Source organism: Orcinus orca, chromosome 4 (assembly GCF_937001465.1).
Source record: "Orcinus orca chromosome 4, mOrcOrc1.1, whole genome shotgun sequence".
NCBI lineage: Eukaryota > Metazoa > Chordata > Mammalia > Artiodactyla > Delphinidae > Orcinus > Orcinus orca.
In genome coordinates this window covers 34,160,116-34,173,174 of record NC_064562.1, presented here as the reverse complement: position 1 = coordinate 34,173,174, position 13,059 = coordinate 34,160,116, and the positions used below count along the sequence as shown (strand labels likewise).

The 13,059-nt window shown below is 35.5% G+C and overlaps 1 protein-coding gene across 1 annotated transcript in view; it reads right to left on the bottom strand.

Moving 5' to 3' along the window:
- Positions 1 to 252: 252 nt before the first annotated feature.
- Positions 253 to 13,059, bottom strand: part of MND1 (meiotic nuclear divisions 1) — an 84,953-nt gene continuing 72,146 nt past the window's right edge. Inside the window, exons 7-8 of the mRNA XM_004263640.3 lie at positions 6,392 to 6,436; positions 253 to 500 (exon numbers count right to left, since the gene is read on the bottom strand). Coding sequence (XP_004263688.1) covers positions 394 to 500; positions 6,392 to 6,436 — 152 coding nt within the window. The 3' untranslated portion in view covers positions 253 to 393. The remainder of the gene's footprint in view (positions 501 to 6,391; positions 6,437 to 13,059) is intronic.

Below are 13,059 nucleotides of genomic sequence, written 5' to 3'. Positions count from 1 at the left end.
AGAGTTTTTAAGGTTATTGCCAAGCATGTATGTATGGGCGTATAGGTATAATACAGCCTTCAAAATTACCCTTAGTTCTTAATATTTAATATTTGAGAGAAACTAAAAAATGTTACCATGTCATGGGCTTTAATCTATAAAAAATTATTGGTAAAACTAACAGGTGGATGACTTTACTTGCATTCTCCTACTCTAATGAGCACTGAGAGAACATGGCTATTATTCTGCTTTTGACTGATCAAAAAGAGTGCAAAACATCTACACTTTATACTTCATTTAAAATTAATAAAACAAACACAGTTATAGGTAAATGAAAATGCAGTACATTTAGTTGGATAATATAAAAATTTACATATTCACAAGCACATAGCTCCTTCACTGACACCAAACATTTTAATCTATGTAGTCAAAGTCTTCTGGAATTCCAAAATTTTTATCAATTTTATTTTCTTCGAGCCCAAATTTTCTTTTGGCCCAAGATTTTAATGCAAATATGTTATCTATAAAGAAAATTGAGAAATATTTTTGAGAATTGAAAACATAATCACAAAACATTTCAAATATAATTACATTCAGCTTTTTTTTTACTTCTATTACTTTTAGAAGTATCAAAATAAGGAGTTTTCTGTATTTTCAAGAGTAGCAGCAATTAACTTCAGAAGAAAGAAAATATTTAATGATTATTTTGAATAAACAGATTTCATATTAAAAAATTCAGTCGGGGGCTTCCCTGGTGGCGCAGTGGTTGAGAGTCTGCCTGCCGATGCAGGGGACACGGGTTCGTGCCCCGCTCCGGGAAGATCCCACACGCCGCGGAGCAGCTAGACCCGTGAGCCATGGTCACTGAGCCTGCGCGTCCGGAGCCTGTGCTCCGCAGCGGGAGAGGCCACAACGGTGAGAGGCCCGTGTACCGCAAAAAAAAAAATTCAGTAAATTAGTTGCCACTAAAGAATACCCAACTTAAAGAATAATTCAAAGCCAGGGAGAGGTTAATGGTGCCTCTTCCACATTTCCACAGCAAAGGCAGGATTCTGTTACCTCAGGAATTAGAGTTGCTCCTGTTCCCAAATGGAACCCCTTTCCCTCCCCCACAGAGAGAATGGCTTCCAGACAATCAGGCCAGGGAGAAGGGGTGAGGAGGAGAGAAGGGATTCTCTTAAGACTAAAAGAGGAACACATATATCCTGAATGTCTTCTAGGGAATTTAAATGCAGTTTACCACTGAAAAAAGTGTTACATCTATATAAAGGGATTTATCCCAAGGAAATAAATTGTGTACAAAGATTTATGGGCAAATCTTCATCCCAGTGTAACAAAAGAAAAAAATAAAAGCAATCAAAAAATCTAGAAACTATAAATGCTGGAGAGGGTGTGGAGAAAAGGGAACACTCTTGCACTGCTGGTGGGAATGTGAATTGGTACAGCCACTATGGAGAACAGTATGGAGGTTCCCTAAAAAACTATAAATAGAAAGACCATACGACCCAGCAATCCCACTACTGGGCATATACCCTGAGAAAACCATAATTCAAAAAGAGTCATGTACCAAAATGTTCATTGCAGCTCTATTTACAATAGCCAGGACATGGAAGCAACCTAAGGGCCCATCAACAGATGAATGGATAAAGAAGATGTGGCACATATATACAATGGAATATTACTCAGCCATAAAAAGAAACGAAATTGCGTTATTTGTAGTGAGGTGGACAGACCTAGAGTCTGTCATACAGAGTGAAGTAAGTCAGAAAGAGAAAGACAAATACCGTATGCTAACACATATATATGGAATCTAAGAAAAAAAAATGTCATGAAGAACCTAAGGGTAAGACAGGAGTAAAGACACAGACCTACAAGAGCATGGACTTGAGGATACGGGGAGGGGTAAGGGTAAGCTGTGACAAAGTGAGAGACTGGCATGGACATATTTACACTACCAAATGTAAAATAGATAGCTAGTGGGAAGCAGCCGCATAGCACAGGGAGATCAGCTCGGTGATTTGTGACCACCTAGAGGGGTGGGATAGGGAGGGTGCAGGGGAGGGAGACGCAAGAGGGAAGAGATATGGGAACATATGTATATGTATAACTGATTCACTTTGTTATAAAGCAGAAACTAACACACCATTGTAAAGCAATTATACTCCAAGAAAGATGTAAAAAAAAAAGCAATCTAAATGTCTAATCAAGTAGAAGGGTGTCAATGCATAGGCAGTGAAGGATGCAAGGCAGTACCAATGTGCTCACAATGGCTGCACTGAGGGAATGGGAATGATGGTGAGTTTTCTTTTTTTAATTTTACACATTCTCTTTAATGTACATAAACCATCTTTAAAATGAATATGTATTATAAATACAGAAAAGTAATGGTATACAGTTTTCTGGTTCAGAGTATTCTATAAAACATTAAGCACTGTGTTAGTTGTGATATTGAAATGAAGGGTTAAAGTAGGTTCTTTTGGAGTGTTATTGGCCGAATTATCACCTCCCCCTAGTTCATATGTTGTAGTCCTAAACCCCACTACCTCAGAATATGATTGTACTTGGAAATTGGGTCTTTAAAGAGGTGATTAAGTTAAAATGAGCCCACTGGGGTGGACCCTAATCCAATCTAACTGGTGTCCTTACAAGAAAAGGAAATGTGGATACACTGAGACACCAGGGCCAGGCATTGGGAAGACTCTGTCAGGACACAAGGAGAAGAAGCCAAGGAGAGAGAGGCCTCAGAAAAAAACCAAACCTGCCTACACCTTGAGTTTGGACTTCCATCCTCCAGAACTGTGAGAAAATCAATTTCTTTATTTACGCCACCTGGTCTGAAGTATATTGTTATGGTACCATTAGGAAATTAATATATGAAGTTCAATCACTCTTAAAAATATTGTTTTAGGAAGTTTAATTCCAAGTATCAAATATTGATAACTAAATGTTTGGAACGAAGTTCACTGCTGAGGTGAATACTACTATATCAAATAGAATAATGTTAACAAAATATCCTCATTTCTTTAAATAAAGAGTTATAGGATATCAACAGATATTAAAATAAATCTTTATGTAATGATCTAAACCAAATCTCTACTTTTCATAAGAACCTAAGAGAGAATACTAATAGCACTCTAGAATAATCTGTTTAATTTGATTAGTGTCTGCACAACCTGTGCAATCTTGACAGTCACAACCAAATACTTATAGAGGGCCCATTGCTACGTAAGACAGTTATTAAGTGTATTACAGGTATTCCAGAACATAAAGAGCCTATGCCTTCAAACTGACACAAGAGTAGAGAGAGAAAAATCAATTTATCACTAAACAATTCCAAAGTGATATGTGTGCTAGAGAGAAAAGATCAAGTGTTATGTGTAGAGCTTGTACAATAGGCTCCAAGAATACAGAAAGATTTCCAGAAAACAAGAGGACAGATGCAATGCTGTAGGAGCCTTGGAGGAATGTATTTCAACCCAGGAACAGGAGAGAAGAAAACGAGGCACCATAGTAAGACTAGAGCCTCTGCAGGAAGGAGTTCCTGGTTCATGTGAGGGCAAGAAACCATTTTATTATAAACCTTCAAAGATTAAGAACAAACAAAAGAATAAACAAATAAAAAGCCTCTGTATACAATGCTTAATGGACCAATTCAAAAAGACTCTGTTTAAATATGTCCTTGGGCCACTCGATGTCTGCCTTCAAGACAAAGTCACCCACAATCTTGATAGTTCATCCCTGTCAATTAATTTTTCTATTATGTGGAAATGTTTATGAATGGATAAAAAAATACTTTTATTTTTAAAGAAACAACCTTAAGACTGGTAGAATTCATATTAATTTATATGGTGGCAAACCCAAGATATATACAGGAATAGGATGGGCAATATCACATGCATTAGTCTATGTTAGGACCTCACAACATCTTTCCCCCCTCACTCATTTAGATGCTTCTCATACAAAGTCATAAAAACTCCACTATCTTAGTTATTAGGCAAGGTTTTATATAATTTGATAAGTCACTTTTAAAGTTACTTAATGTCGCAAAACATTTAGATGCTATATTTCTAGTTATATTTATACCCTGAGGTGACTTCTCATTCTATAAAATTGAAATACTGAATTACTGAACAGTAAGTATGCTCAATTTAAAATACATTTTAGGGACCTTTTCAGTATAAAGAAACCAAATCTTAACTAATAATTATGTAACGATCTTTAGTTATAAGTATTATTGATGTTTTCTTTTTGTTTGTTTTGAAAACAGGAAGGTTTTCTGAGGTGTAATTCGTTTTAACTCCATGATTTTTTCATAACACTTTTATGTTGGAAGGAGCAAGTTGTAAACTCAAATGGAAATATGTTTTTTTGTTTGTTTGTTTTTGTTTTTGCGGTACACGGGCTTCTCACTGTTGTGGCCTCTCCCGTTGCGGAGCACAGGCTCTGGACACGCAGGCTCAGCGGCCATGGCTCACAGGCCCAGCTGCTCCGCGGCATGTGGGATCCCCCCGGACCGGGGCACGAACCCGTGTGCCCTGCATTGGCAGGCGGACTCTCAACTACTGCGCCACCAGGGAAGACCCCGGAAATATGGTTCTTAACAGCTGTTTCTACTGTTCTGAAAATATTATCCTTCCCGTATGATTTAAAAAGTTTCAGGTTCTTTCTCAGCTAATAACACAAGGGAAAAAAAAGTTGTTCACATTTTTTTAATTATAATTTTTGAAGTTTATGATCAACTGGAAAACATGAAAGGATTTTTTTAAGAGACAGGGAAAAGGGGAGTATTTGTTTATCAATGTGTCTAATGGTGTGCTAAACGGCTTACAAACTGTTTTATTTAATCCTTCCAAAATGTGAGGTAGATATTATCCACACTGAACAGATGAAGAAGCAGGGTCAGAGAGGTTCAATAAATCACATAGCAAATAAGGAGAACAACCTGGATTCCTTTGAAAGTCAAGTTCCTCCCACTATATACACAGGCTGCCTGTGCCTACTGTTTGCTGAGCTGCTTTGTTAATTAGGGGAAATCATTTTGTGACTCTTGTCTTATTTTTAACCTAAAAATCCACTTGCCTTTTTACTTACTCAAAATTTTATATTTCTCAAACCTATATGATATCACTGTATTTATTATTTATTTATACTTTATTGGACACACATTTCATTATTCTCTTTTATTTAATGTTAGTTTGCTGTTTTTACCCTCCTTTGTTCTTATCACTAAAGCATTACACTAGGAAATAACTTTGTAATAAATAAGACTGCAATTTTATAGGGACCAAAGGCCAGTTATATTGATTTTATCACTGTACTTAATTCTAAAATAGACAAGGAAAAACGATTCTTAAGTTTTCTGTGAAATACAGAGGTCTGGACATGGAATCAGGGAAATCTGGCTCTAATCCCTGTTCATCCAGTGACTAATCACCTTTGACTTAAGGCAGCTACTTCAAGCTTTCTGCATCTCTGTGTCAATGCAATCTTATCCATGCTGTCCCATGGAAACAGAATAAGGGTAACACATATAAAGGCATTAAAGACTCTTACCAGGATGGAAAGGTTGAATTACCATTATTTCATAATTAAATACTGAAAAAACATCAGTGTAACTTCCAGACAGGTTTTAACAATAATAATCATACTTGTATATAATTCACAACAATCATTATTTATTAATGTTCTTCTAAATTTTAAGACACATAGATAATGCCTCATTAGTTCCCATTTCTTAGTATATACCTGGTATAGACCAGAGGGTGTATCCATTGGCAAATGGATTAATGAGGCATTTACATGAAAGCAGGTACACAGAGAAGACTACTCCGTGTGGTGGGTGAGAGCTTGGACTCTGAAATCTAATTCCTGTTCCACTGCCTAGCACCTGTGTGACTGTGGGTTCCTAGTGGCCTCAGGTTCATCTCTAAAATTAGGGATAATAATCCTATCTACCTCATAAGATTGTTGTGGAGATAAAATGAGAATGCAGCACAGACACGCTTTATAATGCCTGGCTCATAATCAGCCCTTGACAAATGTTTGCAATTATTATTATGAGCAAGAAGACAAATCTTTAGGATTGCATGAAACTCTTAAAAGTTGTATCTTGCATTAATATATAAGAAGGTTAAGTGATTAGCCCAAGTGATTTATCTGGGAAAAGTTACACAAAACTTAAAGTAATCATTGGTTTTACAAAAATGCCTTACACTTTACAAAATGACTCATAATAAGATTTTAAAAATTCCTCAAGTAAATGAAATGATTTAAGATATAAAAACTTGATTAATACATACACTTTCAGAAATGTCTTTTCTTGAACTTAACCAGGCACAATAGTTCCTGCATTTCACATCATAGTAAGTGTACAAGAGTTTGACTAGTTTATCAATGCCACTGTAATACATACCAGTCCATCTGTTAGCAGCTTCTTTGGCCACTTCATTTGCTTGACCTGAAAAAAACCCAACCATATATATATAGATTCAACCTTTTCAGAAAAAAAAGCTCAGATAGTGACACTGTATCTCACAAACCTGCTCAACTTCCCAAGGAAATTTTAGATAGTTGCAGTTATCTTAGTCATGAATAGAAAGTCAATGTGAACAATTTCCCTTTCCTAAATGTCCACTATTATGGTACTTCCTCTTTAAAAACATGTTTAACCGAGATGTTTCTCAAATAATTTACACCAGAAGAAGATAAAATAATTTAAGTTTAATGATAAGCATTTTAGTGTATACATATTAGACAACAATAAACTTGACAATATAATTTTAATGGCCATACAGTAGCCCTGAAGGAGGAAATATTTACTTTATATTTAATTATACTTCTTGCTATTAAATGTTATCTGTATCTATATGATGTCGTTCAAGTTAATCTACACAGCACATAACAATGCCATGATCACCTGGGCATAAATAGTATTCATAATGATAGCATTTATTTATTTATTGAAATACAAGTTATATACCAAAGAATTCACCATATTAAAGTGTATTATTCAGCGGTTTTTAGTATATTTACAAGGCTGTACAACCATCACCACTACCTAATTCCAGAACATTCTCATAACCCAAAAGAAAATCCCATACCCATTAGGAGTCACTCCACTTCCCCTTACCCCCAGCCCCTGGAGACCACTTACCTACTTTCTGTCTCTATGGATTTGCCTATTCTGGACATTTCATATAAATGAAATCATATATGTCTGGCTTCCTTTCACTTGGCACAATGTTTTCAAGGGTTGTCAACTGTAGCATGTATAAATACTTCATTCCTTTTTACTGCCAAATAATATTCCATTGTATGGATATACCACATTTCACTTAGTCACTCACCAGTTGATGGACATTTGGGCTGTTACTACTAATATGAATAATTTAACAATTTTTGTGTGAACATGTTTTCAATTCTTTTGGGTACATACCTAGGGGTGGAACTGCCAGCTCAAATGGTAACTATACCTACAACATTTTGGGGAACAGATAACTTGTTTTCCAAAGTGGCTGCATCAACACACCATTGTAAAGCAATTATACTCCAATAAAGATTCAAAAACAAAAACAAACAAAAAAAAAGTGGCTGCATCATTTTCACAGTCCCACCAGCAATCTAAGAGTTCCAACTTCTCCACATCCCACCAATAATTATTTTGCCTTCTTTTTATTATAGCCATCCTAATGGGTATCTCATTGTGTTGTGATTTGCATTTCCCTAATGACTAATGATGTTGAGCATCTTCCCATATGCTCATTGGCCATTTGTATATTTTCCTTGGAAAAATGTCTATTCAAATCCTTTGTCTGTGTTTAAATTCTTTTTATTGTTGAGTCATAAGAGTTTTTTTAATGTATATTTTTGATATTGGACACTCGTCAGATACAGGATTTGCAACTATTTTCTCCCATTCTGTGGGTTTTCTTTCCACTTTCTTGACAATGTACTTTGACACACAAAAGTTGTTAATTTTGATGAAGTCAAATTTATCTACTTTTTCTTTGGTTGCTTGAGCTTTTGATGTCATATCTAAGAAAACTAGGCTACAGAGACACACATCTATGTTTTTTTTTCTAAGAGTTTTATAGGTTTAGCTCTTACGTTTAGGTCTCTGCTCTACTTGAGTTAATTTTTGTATACAGTGTGAGGTGGGAGGCCAGGTTGATTCATTTGCATGTGGATAACCAGTTGTGCCCAGCGTCCTTGGTTGAAAACACTATTTTGTTCTGATTGAATGGTCTTGGTACCCTTGCTCAAAACCTTGTTTACTTCTGGACGCTCAATTCCATTTCATTAACCTGTATGTCTATTCTTATACCAGTACCAAATTGCCTTGATTACTCAAGTTTTGTAGTAAGTTTTGAAATTGGGAAATTTGAGTCTTCCAACTTTTTTTTTCCCCAAGGTTCTTTTGGCTGCTCTGGGTCCCCTGCATTTTCATATGAATTTTAGGACTAATATCAATTTCTGCAGAAAAGAAATTGGAACTTTGGAGGTTTTACAGTTAATCTGTAGACCAGCTGGGGGGTACTTCCACCATGACAACATTTAGGTCATTCAATTCATGAACACGGGATGTCTTTCTATTTATACAGGTCTTTAATTTCATTAAATGTTTTTTACTTTTCAGTACAAGTCTTGCACTTCTTTGATTAATTTTACTCCTAAGTATTTTACTCATTTTGATGCTACTGTAAGTGGAATTCTCTCTTAATTTCATTTTCAGGCTGTTTATTGATAGTTTATAAAATACAAGTGTTTTTTATATATTGATTTTCTATCTTGCAATCAGCTGACCTCACTTGTGAACTCTAATAGTTGTATTTTGCTGTTGTTGTTTTGTGGATTGTTTAGGGGTATCTATCTATCTAAGATCATGTCAACTGCAAATAGAGATAGTTTTCTTTTTTTCTTTTCAATATGGATGCTTTTTATTTCTCTTTCTTACCTAACTGCCCTGGCTTGAATTTCCAGTACAGTGTTGAACAGAAGAGGTGAGAGTGGACATCCTTGGGGAAAGCATACAGCATTTCACCATTCAATGTGTTAGCTGTTCTATTTACAGTAGGCAGGACATGGAAGCAACCTAAGTGTCTATTGACAGATGAATGTTTAAAGAAGATGTGGCACATATATACAATGGAATATTACTCAGCCATAAAAAGAAACGAAATTGAGTTATTTGCAGTGAGATGGACCTAGAGACTATCATACAGAGTGAAGTAAGTCAGAAAGAGAAAAATAAATACTGTATGCTAACACATATATATGGAATCTAAAAAAAAAAGGTTCTGAAGAACCTTGGGGCAGGACAGGAATAAAGACGCAGACATAGAGCATGGATTTGGGGACACGAGGAGGGGGAAGGGTAAGCTGGGACGAAGTGAGAGAGTAGCATGGTCTTATATACACTACCAAATGTAAAACAGATAGCTAGTGGGAAGCAGCCACATAGTGCAGGGAGATCAGCTCTGTACTTTGTGACCAAGATGGGTGGGATAGGGAGGGTGGGAGGGAGATGCAAGAAGGAGGAGATATGGGGATATATGTATATGTATAGCTGATTCACTTTGTTATAAAGCAGAAACTAACACACTATTGTAAAGCAATTATACACCAATAAAGATGTTAAAAAAAAAGTTACATGTGCATTTTTTTTTTGGCTGCACCACACGGCACGTGGGATCTTAATTCCCCAACCAGGGATGGAAACTGTGCCCCCCGGCATTGGAAGTGCAGAGTCTTAACCACTGGGCCGCCAGAGAAGTCCCAGCTGTGCATTTTTTACAGATACACTTTTTTTGTTTGTTTGTTTTTGTGGTACGCAGGTCTCTCACTGTTGTGGCCTCTCCCATTGCGGAGCACAGGCTCCGGACGCGCAGGCTCAGCGGCCATGGCTCACGGGCCCAGCTGCTCGGTGGCATGCGGGATCTTCCTGGACCGGGGCACGAACCCATGTCCCCTGCATCAGCAGGCGGACTCTCAACCACTGCGCCACCAGGGAAGCCCACAGATACACTCTTATTAGAGTGAGGAAGTTCACTTCTTTTCCCAGTTTGTTGAGTGTTTTTATTACGAAAGGGTGTTGGATTTTATCAAATACTTTGTTTATTGAGACAATTATGTGGGGTTACATCCACGTTTATTCTATAAACAGGTTGCATTAGATTTTTTTTGTACGTTGAACCAACCTTTCATCCCTGAGATAAATGTCACTTAATCAGGGTGTATAATCCTTTTTATATACTGCTGGATTTGATTTGCTAGAACTTTGTTGAGAATACTTACATCTATATTTGTAAGCAATACTTAACTATAGTTTTTTTTTCTTACGACGTCTTTGGTTTGGGTATCAAGGTAATACTGACTTCAAAGAATGAGTTTGGAAGTGTTCTCTCTTTTCTAATTTTTTTTTAATTGAAAAGTTACTTCTTTAAACTGACAGAATTCACCAGTGTAGACTTGGCTTTTCATTGTAAGAAGTTTTTAATTTCTAACTCAGTCTCTTAACATGTTATACATCTATTTACAGCGTTCATTTCTGCTTGAGATAGTTTTGGTAACTTGTATCCTTCTAGAAATTTGTTCACTTCATATAACTTATCAAATTCATTGACATACCACTGCTCATAGTATTCCTTTATAGTCCTCTTTCTATCTGTAAGGTCAACAATGATCCTTCTAATTCATTCCTGATTTTAGTAATTTGAATCTTCCTTTTTTCCTGGTCAGTCTAGCCAAAGTTTGCCAATTTTGTTGATCTGCTTAAAGAACCAACTTTTGGTTTTATTGACTTTCTCTTGTTTTTCGATTCTCTAGCTCTTTTATTTCTGTTCTAGTCATTTTATTTCCTTTCTTATATCTGCTTTGGGTTTAGTTTGTTCTTCCTTTTCTAGTTTCTTAAGATAGAAGTCTAGGTTTTTGTTTTGAAAGTTTTCTCTATTTTTCAACATAGGCATTAAAATATTAATAAATTTCCCACTGAGCAATGCCTTCATTGCACCCAATAAGTTTTTGTATGTTTTCATTTTCACTATCTCATAGTATATCCTAATTTCCCTTGTGATTTTGTTTGAGCCATCCCTTTTGGGAGTGTGTTGATTAATTTCAACATATTTGTGAATTTCCCAAATTTCCTTCTGTAATTTATCTCATAACATTCCACTCTCATCAGAAAACATACTTTGTATTATCAATCCATTTAAATTTATTGGGACTTAAGCTTAATATGTGGTCTACCTTGAAAAATATTTCATGTGCACTTGAGAAGAATGTGTCCCCTGCTGTTGTTGAATGTTCTACAGAGATTTAGTTGGTTTGTAGCATTAAGTCTTCTAATTTCTTGCTTATGTTCCATCTTGCTATTCCATTCTTTATTCAAAATGGAGTATTTAAATTTTAAACTATTATTGTTGAATTGTCTATCCCTTCAATTCTTTTGGTTTTTGCTTATGTATTTTGGTTCTCTATTGTTAACTGTATATATGTTTGTAATTGTCATATCTTCTTGAAGAGTTGATCCTTTTATCATTACAATTATAAACTGTACTTGTCTCTAGTAACAATTTTTGTCTTAAAATCTATTTTCTCTGGTATTAGTTTAGCCACTCTAGCTCGCTTTTGGTTATTGTTTTCATGGAATATCTTTTTCCAGCTTTTACTTTTACCATATTTGTGTCCTTGAGTCAAATGTGACTCTTCTGTAGATAATATATAGTTTATGTGTTTTTAAAGCATTCTGCCAATCCCTGCCTTCTAATTGGAGAGTTTAATCCATTTACATTTAATACAATTACTGACAAAGTAGGATTTACATCTGCCATTTGCTATTTATTTTCTATAAGTCATATGAATTTTTGTTCCTCAATTCTTCCACAGTTGCTTCATTTTATGTCGAACAGATATTTTAGTGTATCAGTTTAATTCCCTTATTTCTTTTACCAAATATTTTGGGGATGTTTTCTTAGTGACTGCCCTGGGGATTACTATTAACATCTTAATTAGAATGACCAATAGTACACAAAAGTTTTGCTCCTATGTAGCTCCATTCCCCTCCCCACTTTTATGCTGTTATTGTCACAAAATATATTTTATACATTGTGTGCCCAACCACATGTTTATCAGTATTGCTTTATGCAGCTGTAATTTAAATCAGATAGAACATAACAGATACAAACAAAAATACACACATACTGTCCTTCAGATTTACCTACGTAAATCTATTTTATCGCTTCATCTTGATCAAGTTACTGTCTAGTGTGCTTTCACTCCAATGAGAAAGACTTCCATTTTTTTTTTTTAAGGGCAGGTCTGCTAATGACAAACTCTTTCACTTATTTACCTCAGACTATCTTACTTTGGCCCTTCATTTTTGAAGGAAAATACTTCTGTATATAGAATTCTTGGTTGACAGTTTTTTCTTGCAGCACTTTGAATATGTCATCTCAATGTCTCTGGCTTCTATGGCTTCTAATAAGAAAAAAAGCTGTTAATCTGACTGAAGATCCCTTATATATGATGAGTTGCTTCTTTCTTGCTTTCAAGCTTCTGTTTATCTTCTGACAATTTGATTATGGTAAGCCTATGTGTGGATCTCTTTGATGTTGTCCTAATTGGAGTTTATTAAGCTTTTTGGATGCGTAAATTAATGTTTTTCATCAAACTTGGGACATTTTCAGCCTTGTTCTTTTGGCCCTTTCTCTCTCATCACTTTCTGGGACTACCATTGTGAGTATGTTGGCATTCCTGATGCCATACCACAGGTCTCTGAGACTCTGTTAAAGTTTCTTCACTCTTTTTGATTTCTGTTCCTCAGATTGGATTATCTCTATTGAACTATCTTCAAGTTACTGATTCTTTCTTCTGCCTGCTCAAATCTGCTGTTAATCCTTCCAGTGAATGTTTTACTTAATTACTATAGTTTTCAGCTCCAGAATTTCTATTTGGTTTTTTCTTAATAATTTCTACCTCTTTATTGATATTCTCTACAGTAAACTCCCTACATATGAAACTTCAAGTTGTGAACTTTCAAAGATGCAAACATGTGTTTGCATGTCCAATCAAGTAAGTTAGTTC